This window comes from Mesoplodon mirus, assembly GCF_964341445.2.
Source record: "Mesoplodon mirus genome assembly, chromosome: 12".
Taxonomy (NCBI): domain Eukaryota; kingdom Metazoa; phylum Chordata; class Mammalia; order Artiodactyla; family Ziphiidae; genus Mesoplodon; species Mesoplodon mirus.
The window spans coordinates 69,090,729-69,116,007 of record NC_138988.1 but is presented as its reverse complement, the minus strand read 5'-3'; the positions used below and the strand labels follow the sequence as shown (position 1 = coordinate 69,116,007).

At 48.6% G+C, this 25,279-nt stretch overlaps 2 protein-coding genes across 2 annotated transcripts in view; one reads left to right on the top strand and one right to left on the bottom strand.

Annotated features, from left to right (window-relative positions):
- Positions 1–2,951: 2,951 nt before the first annotated feature.
- Positions 2,952–15,201, top strand: BNIP5 (BCL2 interacting protein 5; the record flags this gene model as incomplete). Its single annotated transcript, XM_082637728.1, has 10 exons — positions 2,952–3,579; positions 7,170–7,234; positions 7,470–7,710; positions 8,734–8,865; positions 10,049–10,107; positions 10,431–10,671; positions 11,538–11,669; positions 12,565–12,629; positions 14,034–14,276; positions 15,166–15,201. The coding sequence occupies exons 1-10, from the start codon at positions 2,955–2,957 to the stop codon at positions 15,199–15,201; spliced, it is 1,839 nt and encodes a 612-aa protein (XP_082493854.1). The 5' UTR covers positions 2,952–2,954.
- Positions 15,202–18,454: 3,253 nt separating this feature from the next.
- The window catches only part of PNPLA1 (patatin like domain 1, omega-hydroxyceramide transacylase), a gene marked incomplete at both ends in the record, with an annotated part of 42,543 nt that continues 35,718 nt past the window's right edge, over positions 18,455–25,279 (bottom strand). Inside the window, 4 exons of the mRNA XM_082637122.1 lie at positions 18,455–18,505; positions 19,202–19,307; positions 22,769–22,894; positions 24,098–24,176. Coding sequence (XP_082493248.1) covers positions 18,455–18,505; positions 19,202–19,307; positions 22,769–22,894; positions 24,098–24,176 — 362 coding nt within the window. The remainder of the gene's footprint in view (positions 18,506–19,201; positions 19,308–22,768; positions 22,895–24,097; positions 24,177–25,279) is intronic.

Genomic DNA, 25,279 nt, shown 5'->3' with positions numbered 1-25,279 from the left:
AAATAAAATTAAAAATAATAAAGAGAGAGAGTAGCTATCAGGGAAATAGAGCATTACTGTCATCACCACCTACTAACACCTCCACTCCCACCCATGTGAAGAACTGAACATTCTCTTTGAGGGCACAACCTGCATCTTGTTCCCTAGCACCGAGCAAACTTCCTGGTACATAGTGGGTGCCTATTAAAGGTTTGTTGAAAGAAATTAATGAGAAGAAAGCAAAATATTTTCTTCTATGATTTCTTTTCTTATCCCACTTAACGCCACATTTTGGAAGCACAACAATAAGGCAGCCTCTGAGGCTTTCAAGAACATTAGTCAATTTCCAGATAAATTAGAGACGTGTGTTGCTAAAAGTTTTCATGTAACTCAAGTATTCCTTTAAGGAACATTAAACAACAAATAAAGCCTTCCAGATTGCCTGCTTCTTCGTTTTCTCATTTCCTCCAAGACTGTCCATGTGTGGACACTCCGCAGTGCCGGCGGTACCCACTGGCCTCTAGCCATCCTCCCTACCCTTCCTCCCAAGACCCATGTTAGAAGGAAGAAAGGCATCCTTGACTGTTACTGTCACCTTCAAATCTCTCTGTTATGTCCCTGTGCCTTTTCTTCCCTCTATTTATGTATCTTCCTCACATTCACATGGATCCCTACACATCTGAAATCATAATTATAGGTTCTTATTTTTGCCTCTAAGCGGGACATAGTAATAGAGTACATTTTAAAGTAATGAATCAGTTGGTAAACACAGAAGATACGCTATGAATACATAATACATAAATGCTTAATACACTAAATAATAGTAAATGTGTGATGAGGCTATAATTACAGATTAGAGTAGGCAATCCATAAATCTAAACTCCATAGGAATCTCTGGGAGCTCAGGACTGAGGTTCAAAACATACTTTATTTTTCTTTTAACTTCCACCAAAGGGCAAAGGGTTTCTGAACAACTCTGGAAAAATTGGAAAGCCCCAGGTGTTTCAGATTAAAGACACAAATCAAGTGAGCTGCCCACACCCCAGCCTACTTAAAAAGCTGCCCAGGAGGAGGTGGTTCTTTTGTCTTCCATGGGCAGCTGCTTCATTCTAGATGGAAAACGGAAGGGTCCCGGCTGCTTTAAGACGGAACTGGTACAAATTCATTTATTGTATGTTAACTACACATTCTTAGGTATTGTTCAGTTTACTAAATGTTTGTTATACATTTATTCCTTTGTTTAATAAGTACATCATTCTATGTACTCAGGATACAAGACCTAGCAAAACAGACAAAGGGGAGGGAGAGGGGCTCAGACAATAAACCACTAAACACAGAAAGATATGATATTGCCTAATATTGGGGGTGCGGTAAAGGGGGAGATGGTGTGCTAATGGGGGTGCAATGGGAGGGCCCCTATGGGAAGGTGACATTTGGGCAGAGCCCTGAAGGAAGTGAGGGAATAAACTGTAAGGTGGTCTAGAAAGAGGGAACAGCCAGGGTGAAGACCCAAGTTGGAGCAGGCCTGAGGGACAGCAAGCAGGGCTGCATGAGGGGAGTGGAGTGAGTAAGTGAGCGAGAGGGGACGGGAGAGGTGATGGGGCCGGGTCAGTGGGGCTTTGCTGGCCATTGTAAGGACTTAGACTTTGAGCCATTGGAGACAGGAGAGTGACAGGCTCTGACTTAATTTGTAAAAGCTCCCATGGCTGCTGAGGGGAGAAGTTACTGTAAGGAGGACAAGGGTAGAGCAGGGAGATCAGTTAGGAGGTGACTGCAATAGTCCAGGTGAGCAGAGATGGGACCTAGACTGGATGGTGGTGGAGGAGGAGGGGAGACGTGGTTCGGGGCCGGGCGTGCTTTTTTAAAAGATTTAGTTAATTAATTTATTTATTTTTGGCTGCGTTGGGTCTTCGTTGCTGTGCATGGCCTTTCTCTAGTTGTGGCGAGCGAGGGCTGCTCTTTGTTGCAGTGCGCGGGCTTCTCATTGCAGTGGCTTCTCTTGCTGTGGAGCATGGGCTTCAGTAGTTGTGGCACGTGGGCTCTAGAGCACAGGCTCAGTAGTTGTGGTGCACGGGCTTAGTTGCTCCGCAGCATGTGGGATCTTCCCGGACCATGGCTCAAACCTGTGTCCCCTGCATTGGCAGGCAGATTCTTAACCTCTGTGGCACCAGGGAAGCCCCGGGATGTGCTTTGAAAGTGGAGCCAACAGCCTCCGCTGATGGATCAGATGTGGGGAGCAAGAGAGAGAAAGGAGTTAGGGATGACTTCAAATGTTGGACCTGAGCAATTGGAAGAACAGAATTGCCGTTTACTGAGCTGTCTTGTGAAATATTCTTAACAGCCTGTGAGATAGACAGGTAGGTCTCAGGCACATTTCAGATGAAGACACTGGGCCAGAAAAGCTGCAGGAGCTGCCAGGACGTGGCCTCTGGCTCCAGCTGTATTCATTTCCTATTGTTGCTGTCACAAAATACCACAAACTCTGTGGCTTTGGAATAACATGAATCAATTATCTTACAGTTCTGGAGGTCAGAAGTCCAAATTCAGGGAATTCCCTGGCCATCCGGTAGTTAGGACTCCACACTTCCACTGCAGGGGGCTGGGGTTCCATCCCTGGTCAGGGTACTAAGATCCTGCAAGCTGTGCGGTGCAGCCAAAAAAAAAAGTCCAAAATCAGTCTCAATGGACTAGAATGAAGGTGTTGGCAGGGCTGTGTTCCTCCTGGAGGCTCTGGGGGACTAGCTGTGAGACCTGGGGCATGACCCCCTGTAGATCAGCTTCCTCCTCTGGGAAATGGGACAAGGGTAGCCCTTCCTCCCAGGGATGCTGAGGAATTTCAATGAGACAACAGCTTCGAGAGCTGACAGTACTCCCAGTACGGGGAGGTGGGTTGGGCACATGGGTCAGCGCTGCTAGCCCACCCGGCAGACTCCGAGGCCTCTTCTAAGGGAGTTGTCTGTTTTGGTTGCAGTGAAATGGAGCCGCCGCGGGGCCCAAGGAAGCTTCTGTCAGGGAGGAGAGCCAGGTCTCTGGACAGGCTGCAGAGCCCCCAGAAGGATTCAGAGTCGTGGCACTGCCGGTGCATTTCCCGGCCCACCGGCCCCTTCGGGAGGATGCTGCGCCGGACGGCCAGCGATGGGGCCAGATGTCCCAAGAGCCCAGCTCAGTCTGCGGAGGCTCAGGGCACCACGGCTGCAGCCCTCAGCCCGGAGGAGACCAGGGAGTTTCTCCCCAGTGAGCAGAGGCCTCTGCAGGACACCAAGAAGGACAAGGCCCAGTGTCGGGCCCAGCAGGGGTTGCTGAGGACCATGATGAACTTCTTATTTGGGATGGGTCCTGAGGAGCCCAAGGAAAAGACCAACAAGAGGGCCAAGGGGAAGGAGGGCCTCCCCGAGCCCGCAGAAACCCCCGAGACACCGGGCGAGCCAGCTCCCAGGAAGAAAGCCCACAGCAAGAAGGCCAGCCGCAAGAAACACGGTCACAAGAAACATGGTGCTGAGGAAACCAAGGGGATCCGAGATCAGGAGGCCAAAGGGCAGGAGGCCAAGATGGCTGGTGCCTCATGCTGCGAGGAGGCTGATCTGGGCCCAGCAGCTGGGGGTGAGCAGACCATGCCCATTTCTATGGTAACCCCACAGCCACCATCCCCCACCCCAAAGGCTAGGGTGCTCTGAGCTGGCTGCTCAAACCTCTCAACAGAGGGGGACTTGGAAGGTAGGGCCACTATCAGGAACAACACCACTTCTTTTTTTTTTTAAATAAGATTTTAAAAATATTTATTTTATTTATTATCATTTATTTTGGGCTGCATTGGGTCTTTGTTGCTGCGCGAGAGCTTTCTCTAGTTGTGGCGAGCGGGGGCTACTCTTCATTGGGGTGTACGGGCTTCTCATTGCGGTGGCTTCTCTTGTTGCAGAGCATGGGCTCTAGGCGCGTGGGCTTCAGTAGTTGTGGCTCGTGGGCTCAGTAGTAGTGGCTCGTGGGCTCTAGAGCACAGGCTCAGTAGTTGTGGCGCACGGGCTTAATTGCTCCGTGGCATGTGGTATCTTCCCGGACCAGGGCATGAACCCGTGTCCCCTGCATTGGCAGGAAGATTCTTAACCACTGCGCTACCAGGGAAGTCCAGCACCACTTCTCTGAGGCAGAGCAGCACCGTGGCTGAGAACTTGAGGTCAAACCCCAGTTCCACCACTTGCTGGCTGTGTGACCTGGGGCTGGGACTTTCCTCCCTGAGCCTCCATTTTGTTTTCCCCTTGATACAATGGAGATGGTAACAGTTGCCATCTCGGGGGGTGGCCATGGCCCAGAGCTGACACATGGGAAGTGCTTCGTAAGTGGTAAATGTTATTGTTAAGTACTCTGGATTGAGGAGCACGGACCAGGGAGAAATAGGAAGACAGAGGGGAATCAAGGAGGGAAGCCCTACCCTCCAGCACTAGTCTACATGTGAGGACTGGGGGTGGGTGACAGGGAAATAGAAACAGCTGGCTTCTGGGGTACAGGTTCTAGACTTGGCTCCATCAGGAATAAACTTGCTGTGTGACCTTGAGCAAGTTGCTGTCCCTCTCTGGAACCTTTGATTCTCATTTGTAAAATGAAGGAGCTGTTCCCCAAGGTGCCTTCCTTTTCTGACGCTTAGCGTCCTGGAGTTGAATGTTCCACAGGCTGCTGGAGGAAGATGAAGCTTTGCACTATAGGACTCAAAACTCACCATGTTTTTAATGGGGGAGAAGGGACGCAAGGAAGATCCAAGATATGTTGGGGGTGGGGGGAAGGATGTCTGGGTAGAGGCGGCCTCTTTTCAAATGGAAACCTTGGTGGGTTTCTGATTTTTTTTGGTTAAGCCTAGAGCTGCTCCAGCAGTCCCCGTCCTGCTGTGAATTCTATGCTGTTTTATTGTGTTGATTAACAAAGTTGGAAGAATGTCACTGACACCCACACACTGCCCCACTCACTTGGTTTCATCTTTATGACAGGAGGGGAAGTTTCTGACCTCCGCCAGTTCTTGCTCCTTGAAGGTGGAGGTGCTGGAGTCAGGAAGGTTTCTTCCCAAGCCACAGGTCACCAGGGGGAAGAGGAGCTTAGAAAGCCTGACAGTGAGTCAGAATCTTCTTAGTGCCCTCTTTGCCTGCAGCTGGGGCAGCTGTTAGCAAATGAGGTGGAATGCTCCCGATGCCTGCTTAGACCTTGGATGCTTAGACCTCTCAAAATGTGTGTGCTGGGCTTCCCTGGTGGTGCAGTGGTTGAGAGTCCACCTGCCGATGAAGGGGACACGGGTTCGTGTCCTGGTCCAGGAAGATCCCACATGCTGCGGAGCAGCTAGGCCCGTGAGCCATGGCCGCTGAGCCTGCGCGTCTGGAGCCTGTGGTCTGCAACGGGAGAGGCCACAACAGTGAAAGGCCCGCGTACCGCAAAAAAGGAAAAAAAATAAAAATTGTGTGTGCTGATCTCGCCCATTCTGGTGCTTCTGGTCACATTTACATTAGAGTTTCACAGAAGGGAGTCTCAGGAATTAGACTGGCTGCTGGCAAATACTCCTGCCTTGTGTGTTGGGCATGGGACTTTTTTTTTTTAGTCACTTTAAACTTATAGAAGGAATATATACATATATATATACATATATATTTAAATATAGAGAAGAGTGGAAAGAGTAGTTCTATGCACACTCATATACTCACAATTGTTAACAGTTGGCCATATTTGCTTCGTGTGTGTATAATTTTGTTGCTGAACAATTTTAAGTAAAATGATGCTTCAACCTTAAATCTTAAGCACATATCTGCAAGAAATAAGAACAGTCTCATACACAACCATAGTCTTGTTATTGTCCCTAATAAAAGAAATAATGCTGTATTAATCTAATTCCCTACAAAGAATGGGCATATTTAATTTACTTAGTTTTGGCTGTGTTGGGTCTTCGTTGCTGTGCGTGAGTTTCCTCTAGTTGCGGCGAGCGGGGGCTACTCTTTGTTGCGGTTTGTCGGCTTCTCATTGCAATGGCTTCTCTTGTTGCAGAGCACGGGCTCTAGGTGCACGGGCTTCAGTAGTTGTGGCATGCGGGCTCAGTACTTGTGGCTCGCAGGTTCTAGAACACAGACTCAGTAGTTGTGGCTCACGGGCTTAGTTGCTCCGCAGCATGTGGGATCTTCCCGGACCAGGGCTCAAACTTGTGTCCCCTGCATTGGCAGGTGGATTTTTAACCACTGCGCCACCAGTGAAGTCCCAAGAATGGGCATATTTTAAACAATATGAAATGGAGAAGCTATGCATCTGTCAAAGAATAGCGAAAAGGCATTTAATTGGTTATTTTGCAGGATAATTGTCTTCTCACATGAGAGGGAGTTGTCTGGTAGACTGAGTCAAAGTACAAAAGCCTAACAGGATTTAGAAATGAGAGAGAAGAGAAGGGTGAAAAAACCTGCAGATAGCCTGGGAAGAGGGAATCTTGTTTGCACCTTCTTTTGTGTAAACTGATCAGCTGGCAACTAAGCAGAGGCTCCTTTGGGCACATTGTCTTTGGGTAGGTCAACTGAAATATCAAATAAAACCATTTATGTTGTTTGGGCTTCTCTGTAAAGCCTTGGCAGTGTAGTTGGGGCACCAATGGGGCAGGCTACCTGTGTCATGCCTGCTGGAGTGCCTCTGTCCAGCTTAGTTAGGCCTGGTCTCCATCATTTCCCCTGCTGGAATTTTGTAGGTTGGATCAACATTAGCCTTGCAAAGTATTTCCAAGCACAGTCTCTCATTTGATGGCCTGAGAGCCTTCTGAGGGAACCAGGATGGGGATTATGATCCACACTTCAGAGAGGAAGAGATGAAGGCCCAGAGAGATTAAGAGACTTACCCAAGGTCACACAGCTTGTCAAACCCCAAGTCGATATGCACAGGTCTGCAACGTTCGAAGGAAATCATGGGGCACAAGTTGAATGCTTGAAGGACTGACTTGAAACTGACTGCATAAAATTTCATGCTTTGGCCTAGTACCCTTCGCCTGTGGATCTTCCAAGCCTCTCTCAGAAGGACCAGCCCCTGAAATGTGGTGCTTCTTCCACACCCCACCTTCCGTGCTAAAGGAGTTGTCTTAAGAGGACCCTGAAGGCCCAAGTTGATCTCAGAACTCCAAGACAGTCATTAGAAAGAATTCTCTGTACATCTAGAAAGATTAACTGGGTGCATTTGTTTTCTTCCAGAGGATACCATCATCCAGAAGATAGTGGAACTTCTCCAAAAAGTGGGAGACCAGTGGGAAGAAGAGGTGAGGGGCAAACTGCCTGCACAGATGCCCAGGGGCCTGCTGCCTTCCCCTCCTCCTCCTTGCTCGAGCCCCACCTGTCCTTCTGAGCCTCAGTGCTCCCCTGCTCCAGGCTCTGTCACCTCCCTTGCCTGGGGCCACCCTGAAGCCCTTGGTTGTTCTTCAGTTGCTTCTTGGGGAGCTTTCCCCTCTCCTCAAGGTCAGGGGCCTGACTCAGTTTCTCTCATCTCCCCCACAGCAGCGTCAAGCCCCTCAGCCGGAGGTGGCTCCTCAAAACCCAGCACCAGTCTTCAGGAAGAAATCCCAAGAGAGAAAGTCTAGCCTCATGAAAGCCTTTTCTCATAAGAAACATGGTTCTGAGGACTCCAAGAGAGCACGGGCTGCAGATGTTTCCAGCCCAGAGTCCCGGCCGCCCAAGAGGCCCAGCTTTCTGCCCCTGTGTGTTGGTGGCCATCGGCCCTCCAGCTCCAGCAGCCCAGGTGAGCAGGCTCACAGTTACCACAGCAACACTGCAGCTGCCTACTGCGCTGGAACCTTCCCCAAGGCTTGCATTGGCCATTTTCAGAGCTGCCATCCCAGTTCTGACTTTTGCTCTGCCCTGAGCAGTGTGGGGAGGGCGAAAGGGATACCTCCACGCACGAAGCCTCACTGTGTAGGCAACCCAGCTAAGCCCCTAGTGGAAATTGTGTTCAGGGATTTCCCCCAACTATCCTCATCTCTCTGTAGCCTCAGCTTCCACACCTTGGCAGAGGGTAGCATGTGCAGGAAGGAACTGGAGCCGGGGAGGCAGGAGACCTGGGTTCTGGGCTCCATCTCTGTGCTTCAATCTCCTTGCCTGTAAAATGAGACACTTCCCTGCTGTGTATCTATATGCAATCAGTCCTCATTTTATGAATTACATCTTATTACCCTCATTTCACAGACGAGGGAACTGAGGCTTAGGGAGGTAAAACAATGTGTTTGTGGTCACATGGCCCATCAGTGATGGAGCCAGAGCTACAGGGAGAAAGGGTCAGCCTGGGTGTCAGGGAGGAACAGCCCAGCAGGTCATCTTGGCCAGAAGAATGTATACTTTAAAAAGGAGAAGGCAATGTTTAACACCAAAGAGTAGATCCCCCATGGTGGGATTTCAGGCCACAAGGGGAGATATTTTCATGTAGGGGGATCCTGGCTGTGATGAGTTTAATTCGTGCCAGGGCATCAGGCATTTACTCTCCAATTCATGGATCAAGTCAAGATGGTGGAGGGATGAGGTCTCCAGGGGAGGGAGGAGAGGGGAGCAAAGCCCAGGAAAGGCAGCTGTATGGAAGTGCAAAGGGATGAGGGAGCTTGGTCTTCAGTACATCAGAGCCACGGCCCTGTCCAGCAGCTCCCCGCCACCCCAGCAAGGCCTTTGCATGCACTAGCCACGGAGTGCACTTTGGAGTCTCTGCTGACTTCTGTGCATTAGTTAACACCCTCAGACTGATAAAGCTCACTCACCATTTCCTCTTGCTTCTCAGGTGTGGAAGAACCTGAAGTCCAAGAGGCTCTGTCTACAGACAGTGGGGATCCAAGTCCCTTTGAGCTTTCCAACCCAGCAGGAAGCCGGGGACCCGAAGAGGACCTGCAGCTGGACAGAGCCTCGGAATTCAGTCAGTACCCTCTCTCCTTTTCTCAGAGGCCCCTTGGAAGATGTCTGGTCTGACCCCTCTACTTGCAGAAGAGAAACTGAACCAGAGAGAGGCAGTGACCTGTCCTTACCTGCCTCTGAGTGAAGCAGGCTGGGGAGGCAGCTCAGGGTCCAGAACACAGGCCCCGAGCCAGGCTGCTGTTACTCTGTCTGAACCTCAGCTGTAAAACCACAACAGTGATAACACCCTCCTTGGTGAGGCCAACACAGGCGATACAAGGAAAGCATCGGCCCATGGCAAGGGGCTCGATAGATGGTACGATCTTCGGGCCTGGATTCAAATTTGGGCTCTGACCTCTCCAGCTGTGTGATCTTGGACAAGCTACTTCATCTCTGGTCTCAGTTTCCTCATCTGTAAAATGGGGGTAATAATAGGACCTACTCTCTAGAGTTGTTGGAGGTTCTAAATGAATTAATGATGATAATGCATTTAGAGCAGTACCCATGAGCAGCTAATAAATGTCAGCTGCCGTTTATTGTGACTATTAGTGTTCTTGTCATGTAGCCCAGCTTGAGAACATAGCCTCAGGAGAAGTAAAGAGGATAGGAAAGGGGGTAGGGGCCTTAGGAGAGAAGCTGAACCAATGGTAGCTGCCATCACTATTATTATTATTTTATCATTGGCAGAGCCGAGCCTAAGATCATATAATCACTGTCAGTTCTGTGTGTCTGAAGATCCGCTTCCCCTACCTCCCCCATTCTGCCTTGTTTGCTTTTCACAGAAAATGTGCCTTGAAGGGGAATTGAGAAGGGCCCTTGTTCTACCTAGAAGAAGAGGAAAGAGCGGGGTGAGGGGACTTGTGGGGACCAGGCCTTTCCTTATGGTCTTGAGACACCTTCCCCTGGAGGCAGGGGCCTCAGCTGCTTCCTGCACCTAACAAGGCACATCTAGGCCCTTTCTCAGTGGTGAATGAATAAGTGAATATGTTCCCGTGAAGCCAGCTCTGCCCGAAGGTTACCTCTGAGGAATCTGTGGTCCCCATGGGTTGGGCCTGAGACAACCTTAAAGGCAAGCTCATTAGCACCCCACCCTGGAGACCTGCGAGAGTCATCCAGGGAGCCATTGGGCCTTAGGAAATGAAGACTGACCATAGAAAAGCTTTTCTCAACACTCAAGTGTGAGCAACCGCTTTGTTCTTTTTTAGAATTTATCCAGAAGATCATTGACCTACTCCAAGATGCAGAGGAGCAGGGGGGAGACAAGGTGAGGAAGACATTCCCCATGTAGACCCTGACCTTCACTATGGACACCCCTTCCCTTACCTGGCACAATAACTTCCCTGCCCCCCTCCCAATTCTACATCTTGCCACAGCCTGGCTCCGGTCTCTCCTTCCCAGGGCCTCCTCTGACCGCTGCAGGCTGTACTTGTTTCCCCAGCTCTGAGCACCAATCACCCTTCTCCCCTGGCCACACCCTCTGGTCCATAGTGGGTCTGTTTGTTTCAGGCGATGGTCTCTTTTCTCCGCTCACTTGTAACCTCCTCAAAGTAAGGGACCCTGACTCAGTTTCTCTTATCTCCCCCGCAGCAACTTCAAGTCCAGGAGCCAGAAGTGGCTGTAGGAAACCTGGCCCCAACCTCCAGGAAGAAATCACAAGAGAAAAAGTCCAGTTTCAGAAAAGCCTTTTCTTATAAGAAACATGGCTTCAAGGAGCCCAAAAGAGGGGGTGCTGCAGGTGCTGCCAGCCCAGACTCCCGGCCGCCAAAGAGGCCCAGCTTTCTGCCCCTGTGTGTTGGTGGCCATCGGCCCTCTACATCCAGCAACCCTGGTGAGCAGGCCTGGGGTTGCCATGGTAACAGAGGCTGCCTCTGGGCCCTAGGCTTCTCCAGGGCAGGGTCGGCCAGCTGCTTGGTGTCCCGTGCAGTCTTGACTTTCACTCTCTGCTCTGAGCAGAGCGGGGAGGTGTGGGAGGGCTGTGGAGAGGAGAAAGGGGCCGGTTGCTGCCAGGACCCACCCCTATGACACACACCTTCCCTCCCCCCCACCATAAACACCTAAAAACAAATGTGGTATGAGAGCAGTGCATCTGTTCCTCAGATACATGCATCAGAATCACCTGGAAAGCTCAGAGAAAAACAGAAACCCAGGTTAGATAAAGTAGGATATGGTCTGGGCCTCTGTTTTTTCAATACACCGAACTATGAGGACCACTGGTGTACAACAATTCTCCTGACATTTACAGAGTGCCTGCTGCCTGCCACGTTCACACATATTATCTCATTTAACACCCCCACTCACAACACTGTGAGGTCAGTCCTGTTACTCCCATTTGACAGATGGAGAAATTGAGGTTCAGACAGGCTAAGTGACTCGGCAAAGGCTCGCAGAGTTAAAGGGGAAGTGGGCTCACTTGGTGGGACCTGTTGGTAGGCCTGCTTGTTTTCCTCCCAGACCATGAGGAGGCAAAGGGGGTGGTTGGAAGAAAGAATGAGATTTCTGGAGGCACAAAAAGCACTGTGAAGTCCTCTGAGGCAGGTCCAGTGGGGCTGGGGGTTCCCAAGGAGGCTGGGAAACCAGGACCCTTCTCGAGCCAGAGCCTTTGGACAGCTTCTTGTCAGAACCTGGGTTCAGCGATGTGCTGGTGGATTTGAGACAGGTGCAAACATACTCACACCAACTCCTCTTTGCCCTCAGATCCGGAGGATCTGGAGTTCCAGGAGTCCTCACCTGCAGGAGGGGGGCCAGTTGGATCCTCAGAAGCACCCTCCCAGGCCAGAAGCCACAAGCCTGAGGCAGGACCTCAGCCAGATGGAGCAAATGAATCTAGTTAGTGCCACCCTGCTCTCTCCTGGGACAGGTGCCCCGGGGCTTCCCTTTTGCATGGATTTCACAGCCTGAATCCTAGTAGCGAACTGGGAAGACAGCTGACAAGTACCCCAGGAGACTCTAGAAGGGCAGAGAGGAGACAGGGTTGGCCTTTGAACAGGCGCTGGTGGGGCAGCGTTGCAGGTGGACAACCTTCTTCAGGTAGAGAATACCTGTCCATTCTGTGGGATGTAATTTCACCCCCACCACATGCCATTGCTTTGCCTGAATGTTTCATATAAAATTCCTGTCTTGCTCTGGGTCTCATAACCAGTGGCGCACTGGCAAACAAACTCTGGGTAAGGGCGGGGGGATTGGGAAAAGCCCTGATTTGTAGCATTTGCAGATTTCTGTGGTATAAAATTCCCACCATGGCCAATTTCAAGCTGTTGACAGTTTATAACAAGAGGTCCACAAATGTCCTGAGTATTTACAGTTAACTCGTGGTGCAAGCAGCTACCTGCACGTTGCTGTTTATTGCCCAGGCTGATGGTACATTCCTGTTGCATCAGTAGCCATGGCATTTGCCCTCCCTACATTCTGATGAGTTGTTCCTGGTCCCAGCTCCCATTCCTGACTACACTGTAGCCTGGATAAGGTCTCAGTTTCCCCATCTGTCATAATGGAGCTGAATGTGGTGATAGGTGAGGCTCGGCAGGCCGAATTGCCTTCTATTTCTATACGGCTAACCAAAACAAAGCTCACATGCTCCAGCCCTAGTTTAGGGGAAGATTTTTCTTTGCCCTTCATATCTAATCTGTGTACTGTGTTTTAGAGACAAAATACTTCTGCAATCGATGGATGGGTTATTACAGAACATGTCAATAATCCCTCAATCCTTCTTTATTTTCCTTAGAGGAGCTGATCATCCAGAAGCTAGTGGCCCTTCTCCAAGAAGTGGATGGCCAGTTGGGGGAGCAGGTGAGGATTGCTCAGTCTCCACAAGGACTGGACCCAAGTTCAGTCCCCATCTTTGCATCTGGGTGACCGTGGTAGGCCCCTTAACTTCTATGAGCCTCTGTTTTCTCTTTTGCAAAATGGGGGATAAATACCTACTTGCCAAGGTTAATGCATATATAGAAAATGCCAGACACATAGCAGATGAGATCAATGTTAACTTAAAAATAATATAAACCTATGTGGCTCCCCCTGCCAGCCGAGACCTCCCCCAGTCCAAATCCTCCTTGAAGTTCAGTTCATGAGCCACCTCCCAGGAAGCCTCCTTCCCTGAGTCCCGCTGATCTCGTCCTCTGCTATCTGCCTTTCACTCTGTTTTGGCACGCACTGCAGTAATTATAAGGTCTCCAATTCTTTCAAACTTTTATTAGAGTTTCTTCCCTTGCTAGGTAGCGTGTAACATAAGGTTCCCTGCCTTTGAAAACCTCACAGACTACTTGGAGAGACAAACACAGATCCCATATGAAGAGGAGTTAGGTGTGAGCACAAGTCAGAGATGAGTAATCAGTGTAGCTGACCTTGTTAGTGCCTCTCTTTACCACCACAGAGCACCTGGCCCAGCTCCCAACTGCCGGTACCTGCATCCCTTTGCCTGAGGACTGGCCCCCAGAGCAGTTACCACCCACAGCTTAGGCCAGAATGAGCACTCTCCACCTCCCCAGGAGCAGCCCTCAACCACTGGCTGATGCAAGCTGGTGTACACATACCCCAGCTCCCTTATCCCTTGGAGGGATAACTCTGTGGTGTGTGTTCTTCGAGGGTTCCCCAAGTGCCCCGAGGGGATCAGGCTCAGCTGCCAGCCTGAGTGGGATGCCTTCCCATTCTTGCCCCAGGTCTCCATTCCCCCATCTGTGTTTGCCAGGATCACTTACCACATAAGTGAGCTGCATCCGAGTCCTGGTCTCTGGGTCTGCCTCTGGGGCGGAACTCAACCTAAGACATTTAGGTATTAAGAGGAGGAGGCTTAGGGTGGGAACTAAAATTCATCCAACATCCACTTTGCACAAAACATTAAACTATCTCACTTAATCTCCTCCCCCCAACGACAGTGTTGGGGAGGCACATATTATTACCCCCATTTTACACATGAGAGGTCACACAGCTCGGAAATGCTATTTAAGCATCTGTTATCTGAATCCAAAGACCTACATTTCTTTTTTTTGCCCCACTTTGTTCTGCTGGTGCAGCTGTACCTTGCAGAACAGATTCTGAGAGGCTGGGAATGGTGGATGAATTTAACAAAGGATGCTTGTCCCAGGGACAATGAGGCACCCAACCTGGCTGCATGGAGTTGGGGGGAGGGAGGTGCTGTGGGGAGGCGTGTCCCTGCTGGCAACACTGATGACCTGCCTTCATTTCTGCTTCCAGATCAGGCAACACCCCAGCTTTAAGAAGTTTTTTTACAAGCTCTCAGACTCTTCCCTCAGAAAGCTCGTAGCTACCCTGCGCACCCAGGAGGCCCACTCCACGGAGCCCAAGAGACCCTACCCGTTTGTCTTTGGTTTGGCTAACAAACGTGCTGGCAGCAATTACCAAGCCGTCCTCAGCCTCACGGGCCTACACTACAGGCGACCGAGTTTTAGCCAGTTCCCATACAGGGAGGACCAGCAGGTGAGAAAGGGCAATATGGCATGAGGGGCCACAGACTCACAATCACAAAGATCTGCTTTAAAGGAATGAAATGTCCTATTGGTGTTGGACACATAGGACCAGAACTTCTATATCCAAATTGTCCCCTGGGAAACCAGAACTTTATTGCAATGATGTCACCATCACTCAAACCCTTTGTCTTCTCCTCCTGGAATTACCTTTAGAAGCCATGTGATAAGGCTCTCAAGAAAGCTGGTCTTATTTCATGATACTTGTACCTCATCATTCGAATGGTTTTCCTAGTGGAAAGTCGTCATGACCTTAGACCTCTCTTTTCTCAGACTCACTGTCTTCTCCTGGAGAATAGGGATAATTTGCCCTCTAAAGCGGATTAGGTAATAGCTGATGGAGTGATCTGAGTTCTTTGTGAAAGATATTATAGAAACATCAATTCTGACATCCTCAGTAGCCCTAACTCCATCTTCTGGTTTTACTAGCCATTCATTCATTTATTTATTCAACCAATAGACATTCAGAGCTTCCTATGAGCCTAACTGTGCAAGATGCTATGAGAGCCTGTGGAAGGTTCTGTTAGTGGAAAAGGATAGAATGTTTACTGATGACAAAATTAAATATCAATTAAATGCTAAATTAGCACTAACTGAGGTCAATAAAGCAAGTTGGTTCTGGGAGCCTTCCAGGAAGTAGCAGGCATTGATTTTGACCTTTGAGGATGGAGAAGCTATAGATGGGGAGAAAGGACCAGGAGGACACTGCAGGTAGGAGGTACTGTGTGAGCAAAGACCCAGAGGTGGGGGCTAGTGGGTTAATGAGAAGTCTGTTGTTATCAGGGTGGGACCCATACATAATTGGGCTATGGCTAAGGCCTGTGTTCTTTTTCTCCTCCCAGAACGACACAAATCCTCAGAGCCAGAGTCCAGATTGAAAGCTATGCTTTGCACTCAAGTTCCCTGAATTATCCAAACATCGGCGGCTTTAGCCAGGAAACCCTGAAGATGTCCCAATCCAGTGCTTCACAGACATGACTGAAGACAAGAGTGGGCGGCCATTCTGTATCCTTGCACCGTTGTGAGCTTATCTCAGTGGAGAATGCAGAAATGTTCCTCCACAAAGCTGGAGGCAGAGGCCATGGGGGGAAATAGCACTGGACTGGGAGTTAGGAGACCAGGACTCCCCCTGCTCACCTGCCCCAAACTTGCTGCAAGACCCTGTCCATATCCCATGTTCCCTCTCCTTGCCAGACCTTGGATTCTGGGCTGGATTAGTGACCCATCAGATCTCTTCTGGCTCTATTATGCTGAAGTCTCTCTAAAGAGAGGTAGTAAGTGCTTTCACTCTGTGGCTAAATATACCCACCCCACAGAGCTGGAGGCAATCTTTAAGTACTGACCAAATGAATGAATGGGGGAAACTCCTGACACCTAGGCAATTTTGCCAGGTATTCTCTGGGAGGCCTTGGTCCTCAACTGGAATTGTGCAACCCGTGGTTCTATCTCTAACCTGGGAGCTAGGGAGGAAATGGGGGAGGAGCTACCTCAGTGGGCATTGGTCCAGAGCAGTGGACTGGGAATCAAGGCCTTTGCATTCTGGGGCCAACCCCAGTGTGTAGTGCCAACTCATGTGCCCTTATTTTTTTTATCATGTGTTTTCTTGATCCACCAGGGCTGAAAATATGCCTACATCATGTAGAAGGCCTGTTGATACTTTCTTCAGATGTTGGTTTTAAATGTCCTAGTTTTAAAAATAAATTTTTGTTTAATCTCTCACCAGAATGTCCACATGCACTTAACAGATGGGCATCTATGTCTAACACATAATTTATTCAGTTGGCTGCACTGTAGGTGTCATTCAGATATGCTTGTTTGGAAGACCAGGAAGTGTTCTGGCCTCAGGGACACCTCCTGATTTCAAAGCACAGTGACCGGCACATGAAAAACAACTCATTAGGGCCTCCCTGGTGGCGCAGTGGTTGAGAGTCCGCCTGCCGATGCAGGGGATGCGGGTTCGTGCCCCGGTCTGGGAGGATCCCATATGCCGCGGAGCGGCTGGGCCCGTGAGCCATGGCCACTGAGCCTGCGCGTCCGGAGCCTGTGCTCCGCAACGGGAGAGGCCACAACAGTGAGAGGCCCGCGTACAGCAAAAAACAAACAAACAAACAAAAAAACAAAAACAACTCATTAGTGTCACTGTTGTTGTTTTGTTGTTTTAAGGCATAAAAAGGAGAAAGGAACTATTAGGGTTGCCAAATTGAGTAAAGAAAAATGTGGGTGGCCCAGTTAAATTTGAATTTCAGATATACAACAAATAATTGCAATGCTGGGGGCACACTTACACTAGGTAATTATTCGCTGTTTATCTAAAATTCAAATTTAACAGGGTATCCTGTATTTTTTATGGCAACCCTGGAACTAATGCAAGAACAATTCTCTAATTACCTCAGAGCATCTGGGCCCTAAATACAGGCTTTGAGTTAAAACAATAGTTAACATTATATTCAATCCTCCCTTGCACACCAGGGAATAAGTGTTCCTGAGTTGTACAAGGTTGAGGTCCTCCCTCCCCTGGCTCACATGTCTCAGGGCCTCTGGGCACATAGTCACCTGCAAACAGCAAGACCTTCCTGGGGAAAAGGACTGCAGCCAGCAGGGCTGCTCCACGTAACTCCCGGGTGCTTCCCTTGACTGGTCTGGGCCCCAGAATTGGAGAAGGCAGAGGGTACAAGAACACCTGAGATCTGGTTCTTCTCAGGCTTCTCAAAGGTACACTTAGGTTCCTCCAGGTAGAAGCATCTGAACGGGGCTTGTGTGGACTCTTGTTCCCTGACATGGTCCTGTTAAATGTAGTTTCCACTCAGGCCTCTGTGCCATAGCCTCCCACCCACCATGGGTTAAATTTGCATGTGTCCTTCTCAAGGGCCACAGTTCAGGGCTGTCTTCCACCCAGTCCACCGGGGTTAGCATTCTAGGATTTGTTAAGCAAATGCATCTGAGGCCTGTGGGCAGCCCAGGCTTCCTTACTGGGTCTGGATGGAGCTAGAGGTTATCCACACTCTGGGAAGAAGTGAGTTTTTTTTTTTTTTTTTTTCTTTTCTGGACAGGCTGGAAAAATTGAGGTTAAAGACACCTTTCTTTTTTTTTTTTTAATAAATTTATTTATTTATTTATTTATATTTGGCTGCGTTGGTCTTCGTTGCTGCGTGTGGGCTTTCTCTAGTTGCAGCGAGCAGGGGCTACTCTTCATTGCGGCATGCGGGCTTCTCGTTGCAGTGGCTTCTTTTGTTGCGGAACACAGGCTCTAGGCACATGGGCCTCAGTAGTTGTAGCACACGGGCTCAGCAGTTGTGGCTCACGGGCTTAGTTGCTCCGTGGCATGTGGGATCTTCCCAGACTAGGGCTTGAACCCACGTCCCCTGCATTGGCAGGCAGATTCTTAATCACTGCGCCACCAGGGAAGTCCCAAAGATGCCTTTCTTGTGGACCATTTTCCCTTGGGTGTGAAGAGCCGATGGAGTCTGCCCTCATTTGGGCTGGGAAAGCAGGGGGAAGGGGACATAAAGCTTCCCGTTTCCTCTACAACCATGGGAGGACTCCGCGAAGGCCAGGGCTGCCCACTCCACCCAGCTGCACCACATAATCCCTCGGGAGCTTGTAAAGGCTGCATGCCAGATGAGCCCCACCTGGGGACTTCCATGAGTGGCTGAGGTGGAGCCCACTGGTTCCAAGTCAAGCCTTTTTTACGCTGTGTGAACGAAAAACAAGCAACAGAAGAAGATGTGGTCTCGACACCACAGGAAACAGGAAAGAGTGTCCATGGCTCAGCTCTGCCTGACCACTAACAGTTTTGCCCTGTGGATGAGATCCTGGGGGGCTAGGATCTTGAAGAAGTGAACTCAGGCTAGGTTGGGAGGAAGACCCAGATCCCAGGCAGCTGGGAGGAGGCTGTGCTGCTCGCTCTTCAGTGCCCATCTGCGCTGACGTCCATCTGTCTGTCCAGAGCAGAGTAGTGGAAGGACTGCAGGGAAGCTGGGAGGACGTTTAAACAAGAAGGCTCTTGCCTGGGGGAAGCAGGACCCTCTACACCAACAGGCTTGGTAGTGGGTGGCACGCAGATCCCCGAAAGGCCTGGGGTGAGAGGAGGGCGTCTGAGAGCAGCGGGGAGAAGCCTTGGCCTTGCGGCCGTCAGGTTCTCTCCCGTTCCAGCTCAAGTTTTCTCTCTCGGCTCACAGTTTCCTAGAAAAAGGACACAAATTAATCATTTCTAAGACCCGAATCAATGACTTCCCTCCCCTTAATTCCACTGAGAACACTCCTCACAGATATATATGCCTTGGCATCCTGAGCAAGTAGCCAGGCTAATACGTGGAAATTGGAAAACTCAATTTATACCAAAAGCCAGTTCGAGGGTTCACTTTATTATACAAGGGTCTTCTGCAAAAGGAGGATTCCATTTGCAGAGCAGGAGCTGATAAAAGAGTGTTTGAAATATTATTCGACTTGCCAAAGTCTGGTTGGTATTTGGTTTTGCAGGAAGAGGGAAGAAGTGGAGTGGCCTCCAGAGTGCAGAGGACAGTTGTGCAGACTGCACACTGCCCAAGGGTACACTGCCAATACGAAAGGGTAAGCACTTCACAGACATACTTACATGTCATTTATACAGCTTTCTAGCAGTTGGCAGTCAATTGTTCAAATGAAAGCAGTGTATCATGACAACATTCAAGCAGCTGGCAGTCAAATTCTCAAGGAAGGGGTGCTGTTTTCTCAGTGTACAAGGCATTATATGGGCTAGTGTTGGCCCTGACCGTGACAAGGAAGAAGCAGGTGGGGGCAGAAAGGAAGTTGGGGCAACAGGGCTCAGAGATCACCACAGTATCCTGGGACAGAACAGGCAGTGTCCGGTCTCCAGGGACACTCTGGGGCGTTCCGCACCTCAGGGCAGCTGTATTCCTTGATCCGGCTGGGATGAGGTCTGTAGGTGACCCAAACTGTCTCGGAAGTGGAGAGCAGAGAGAAGTCGAGTGGGCAGGGAGCAGACCTGGATGCGAGAAGTTGAGGTTAAGCACATGTGAGGGGAAATGAGACAAAAAGGGGCAATTGGAAGTCCTGATTTCCAAGCTCTCCTCCACCTGCTGTGTGACCCTGGGCAAGTCACTTGCCCTCTCTGGGAAACTGCAGGAAGACACCTGAAGAGCTCATCTTGGAGAAATGTTGGGATGTGGACTTGCACATCCTTGGATAATTTTCAAATCTGACTGTGTCATTCTGTTGTTTAAATCCTATGATGACTCCCCAGTAACACAGGTGAAGTTCAACCTCGTTAGCATGGCACATAAGCCAGCCTGACCTACCCTCTGCCATGTTTCCAAGTGCACCTCCAGGCCTCTCCTGTCCAAATGGAGGAACTAGACTAGACTCTGTGACTTCAGATTCTCACTCCAGTGCTCCTTCTACCCCAGGAGACTGTACCACTTGGTCAACATCAAGATTCTGGTGACAGATGATCTGGATTCAGATCCTGGCTCTGCCATCTACCAACTGTGTGACTTTGGGCATGTTACTTAACCTCTCTGTGACACAGTGCTTGGAACATAATAACTACTCTGTAAGTTTTAGCCATTATTAAATTCACCTTTGAATAAGGAGGGATTCCATAGTAACTCAAAGGAGGGGCTCTTTAATGGTGGAAATCTGGGGAGTCTGACAGACTTGGCAGCAATTAGAAGGATGTGGGTAGCAATCAGCAAGGTGGACCTCCTCCTTTTCCATTTGTAGCCTGTAGGCAGTCTCTCAACTTCTCAATCTGTCTCTCTACTTTGATGTCAGTACACAACCTGAATCCGATGACCACTGAGAAGAGATAAGACTAGCAGAGGAAAGCTAGGCTGATATATATTTCTAGCCATGCTCCAGGAGAAGGGCATATCTGGCATTACTGCTGGTCCTGGAATAAAAGGGACAGGAAACAGACTTGACCCCAACCTGTAGCCTAAGCAGAGCTATCCCAGCCAACTCATAGCCCTATGAAAGAGAAAAAAAATTGTTTGTTTTGTAATCCACTGAGATCTTGGGGGAAGAGGGTCATTTGTTATACAGCATTATCATAGCAGCAATAACTGACTAATACAACCCACACCAGAGTATGGATTTGAACTTCTAATTTAAAACATACACACACACACACACACATGCACGCACGCACGCACGCACATTAATGTATGGGAGATTTACCCTGAGCTTTTATTCTAAACTCTTTCCTCTGCTGGGAGAGATATCAGCTGGGGACTAGGAATTTACACAGGACTAGCCTGTGGATGTGACAATGTCTCTTGTGATTGTAGTTTGTGAACAGACCTTTCCTCTTCCTGGACCACTCCCACCTCTCTATGCCTAATACTTTTAAACTTTTTTTCCCTGCCCACTAACCTTGTATTTGAACTCAAAGCACGGAATTGCTTAAAATCAATTGATAAATTGCCCCCAAGTAGTTTCATAACTTGTTCTATAAAGGAGCACCGCACACAGGATGTGTGACCCACTGACAACAGTGTTTTCCACAGTTTATGAATGTTGTTTTGTTTGTTTTTTTATCACAGCCTGCTTCTTTATAAAGCACCTTGATTCCTAGAAGTTTATCAACCAAGGTAGCTCTGGCTGAACTGCACAGTTCCCAATGCTCTGATGTATGGGAAGAGGCCTGGCTCTAGAATCAAACACCGGAGTCTGGACCTGGCTTCCAGAGGGCACTCCTAGCTGCAGGGAAGCTTCCCCACACCCATGGCAGACCTGCCTACATCCTCATGACCAAACCTGACCCTGAGCTTCTAGAGCCAGACTCAAAGTTCAGGGAAGTTTTGGGGATGGAGACCAAGGAACAGAGTGAGACTAATTCCAGGCAGCAGTGATTCTACAAACCCCAGAAACCACCAACTGCCCTCTGGGTCCTACACCCTTGCTGCCCATCCTTAATCCAGAAAGTGACACATAGGTCTGCCCTACTTCCTGCAGCAGCTCTGAATTTCCTCTCCACAATACTGCTTCCTACCACCCACCAAGTACCTACTTGCCCAGATTTTGCAGTGGGCTTATGGCTGCCAGGGTGAGCCTCTGACCCTCATCTACCTGATACATCCCTGTGCCTACCCAGGGACTCCCACCCAGGAATGGATGTCTCATAGAAAGAGTTAGAAATTTTTCCAACCAATTAAGGCTTGAAGCAAATTAAATAGCAAGGTCTGTTCCATTCAGAGAATACTTCAATAGTCCTGTGAAATAACTGTAGATGATACCTGGCTTGATTTGGGTTTGAGGCTGGCATTTTGAATTTGTGAGTGTGTATGTATATATGCATGTGCCTTTAAAAACAATTTTATGGTTCAGTAAAAAAATTAAGACTTGGTTTATATGGGGCTCACAGTTTGGCAAATTAGTTGGTTTTACTCTTGTCTTTGGTCTGAAGTTCAACTTTGGGATAAATTCTTGAAAGTTTGGGATCAAGTTGAATTCATCTTTGATATCCCCAGAACCCAGAAGAGTGCTTGGCATTTAGTAGGTGCTCAGTAAAGGTTGACTGATTAAATTAACAACAGTCTAATACAGTCAAAAGCTATATAAGAAGCAGGCCTACATCAGTCAGGACTGTTAGCTGTAGGTTGGCAACAGTTAGGAACCCTACCTGTTGAGTCACATGAGTACCCACCTGTTTGTTTGTTTGTTTAATATTTATTTATTTATTTGGCTGCGTCAGGTCTTAGTTGCAGCACGCAGGGTCTTTGTTGAGGCATGCGGGATCTTTCGTTGTTGTGTGTGGGCTTCTCTCTAGTTGTGGCACGGGCTCTAGAGCACGCAGGCTCAGTAGTTGCAGCTCACGGGCTTAGTTGCCCCATGGCATGTGGGATCTTAGTTCCCTGACCAGGGATTGAATCCGTCTCCTCTGCATTGGAAGGCGAGTTCTTAACCACTGGACCACCAGGGAAGTCCCCTGTTTGGTTTTTAAGTACAGTTCTTTTCTTTTTTTTCTAGGACAAGGAATAACAACTTTATTCCGGAAGCTAGCAGATGGAGAAGATGGTAGACTAGTGTCCCAAAGAATCATCTTCTTTAAGTGCAGTTCTATTCAGAAGCTGAGAGGTGGCTAGTTAACCTCTGGGAGTTATATAACCATAATATCTACTAATTATTGAGTGCTATTACACATCTTGCACTCTGTGAAACAGTTTACACAGTTGACCTTGTTAAACCCTCACAACAACCTTATGAGCTGGCATTAGCCCTATTTTACAGATCAGGAGATAGAGGCTCAGAAAGACCAAGAGTCCTAAGCGCACTCACCGGGTGAGACTGTGGCAGAGCAGGGATTTTATGTTGGGTGTGTCCAACCCCAAAGCCCAGCTCCACATCCCCATCCTTATTCATTCCCTCACTACCCCTGTAATCTTCCTGCAGACCATTCCCAAACCTGCTCCTCCCTGTGGAATTAGAAACATGAGTCATGCTCACTGCATTTTGTTGCCTGGTTTTTTGGATTGTGGATGTCTTGGGAAGCCTTTTCTGGTGCCACTTGTCTTTTGTTTGTTCTTCTTGAATACCTTGCTCACCCAATTGGAGTCTTCAGCAGTTCTCTCCCTGGGAAAATAGATGAAATAATGGTTGGTTAATGACAGATCCCTGCTCCAGCTCAGAAGGTAGAAACACCAATGCCATGGTTCTCAACCCTGGCTGAACATTAGAGTTCCCTGGCGAACTTCTATTTTGTAATCAATGAATGTTTATCTAAGTAACATCATGCCAACTAGTCAAATGAAACTCAGCTAAACTTTTATACAGTTATATGTCAATGCAATAAAGTTTAAGTCATGTGAACAAAATGCATAATTTATGCCCAAGCACAAAATTATTTATGCAAATTCTTTCCAAAAGTTTTATAATTAAAACTATACTTAATGTGAGAAGCAGGTATGTTTTAATATACTTGATATGAGATCGAGTGGGAATATCAAAAATTAAAGTGCCTCAGGCCCTGTTCTCTGCAACTGTGGCCATAGAAAAACTCAGCCACTGCCAGAGCTACCCCAAGGCAGGAAGGGATGAGGTCGGGGGGCAGAAATACCCACGATTCACCCTCTGATCTCCTGCTGTTGCATTCCACTGGCTAACCCCACTGGCATTCAGTCAGCAAAGGAGTCTGGGTATTGCGGTTCCCAGAGAGGAAAAAACAAACAAACAAAACAAACAAACAAAAAACAGCTCCCCAGGCCCTCTCCCGGTCACTGCAAAGACAATAATGGAGTACATGTTAAACAACCCAGCAACCCAGACAGTTGGTGTGCATTATGAAAAAAGATTTTCTGGGGACAATCTACAACATAGGAATATTAGCCCTCTTTTTATGTTGATAGAAAATAATTTGGATTAGGGGAAGTTTTTGGTAGAGTCTCTTAACTTATACTGTGCAGGATCCACCAAAGGCTAGAATGTAGCATGCCTGCCAGCTCTTTTGAACTGAGACATCAACAGAGAGTCAGATACGAGGAGGGGTACACACTCTCCCACTGCATTTAGAGAAGGTACATTCCCCAGTGTGCACAGCAGGGACTGGGGGGAATGACACTGTCAGCATGAATAGGCTCATGCCCCACACGTTGCCTTCACTGAGGAAGAGAGAAGAGGGAGTGGTGGTCTGCAAACGGTAAGGGGATGGACTGAAATCACATCCAGAAAAGGAACCCAGTGTTCCTTGGGCAGCTAAAGAGATGGAAAATATCACTTAGCTGGGCCCTCTCCCCTGACCAAAGGAAAGAACATGTTCCCAATTGAGGAGACACTTACATTGCATAAGGCTTGCTCATGGTTTCCTTCACATTAGCCAGAGGCACAGTGCTTTTGGAATTTGAAGAAGCAAAGGGAGCTACAGCCAAAAAAGAAAATACAGGAGACATGAGTGAGATGTGGTTGGGGAGGAGTACATAGTCATTTTTGAAATAACAATAGGAAGTAAGTGAAATGTTCAGAAACAGTAAAGAACTTTTACTTCCAAATTCTCGTATTTGGGACCAGAATCATGTTGTTGGATTTGACTGAGATCCAGGGCAGTGGCATCTGCAGAAGGTCTGAAGCTAACCCTTGATATAATATTATCAGCAATTCCCTCATAAAAAGCAGCCAGTTGTGTCAGGGAAAGTTTTCAAGAAAATCCCCCACAGGGGTCTAAACCTTCTAGTATCTGCTTTATGTAATGCTTTTGTCTTTTTTGCTGGAATAGGAAATACAAATAGTTTCATGACCATTGTTCTTAAGTAAGATCCCTTTTCTTTGGCTTGCGGGATCTTAGTTCCCCAACCAGGGATTGAACCTGGGCCCACGGCGGTGAAAGCCTGCATGCTAACCACCGGACCACCAGGGAATTCCCTTAAGTAAGCTCTTTGCATGTTTCTGATGAGTAGGGGGATATATAACACATGAATATTAATATGTAATTATGTAATACATGTAAATAAAAATAATATAGAATAAATTAATAAATTCCTCTTCTGAACTTCTTTCATTTGGGGACCTGCTGGATATCCCTCACTCTCCCAAATCTATTTGTGGCTCCTTTGTTTATGGATTTTCCTGGGACTTTTTGCAGCACCTCCCGCCCCCAACAACAACATGGCCACTGCCAAACGACTGCTAACATGAACCCCTGGGGCTCCACTCTGCCCAGTTCCTACAGGTGGCCTAGGGTGTCACTGCTGAGACCAGCTGGAGGCTCCACCAGGATGCCTCAGCCTCAGCACTACCGGCGCTAAGGGCCAGGCAATTCTTTGTTATAGGGGTTGAGCATTGCAGGATGTTTAGCAGCATCCCTGGCCTCTCCCAACTAGACGTTACCCACTTGGTGACAACCAAAAATGTCTCCAGATGTTGCCAAATGTCTCCTGGGGGGTAATATGGCCCGCAGTCGTGAACCACTGGGCTATCCATACCCTCTGTCCACCCCAATATGAGTGAGGAACGCCAGCTCTGGGT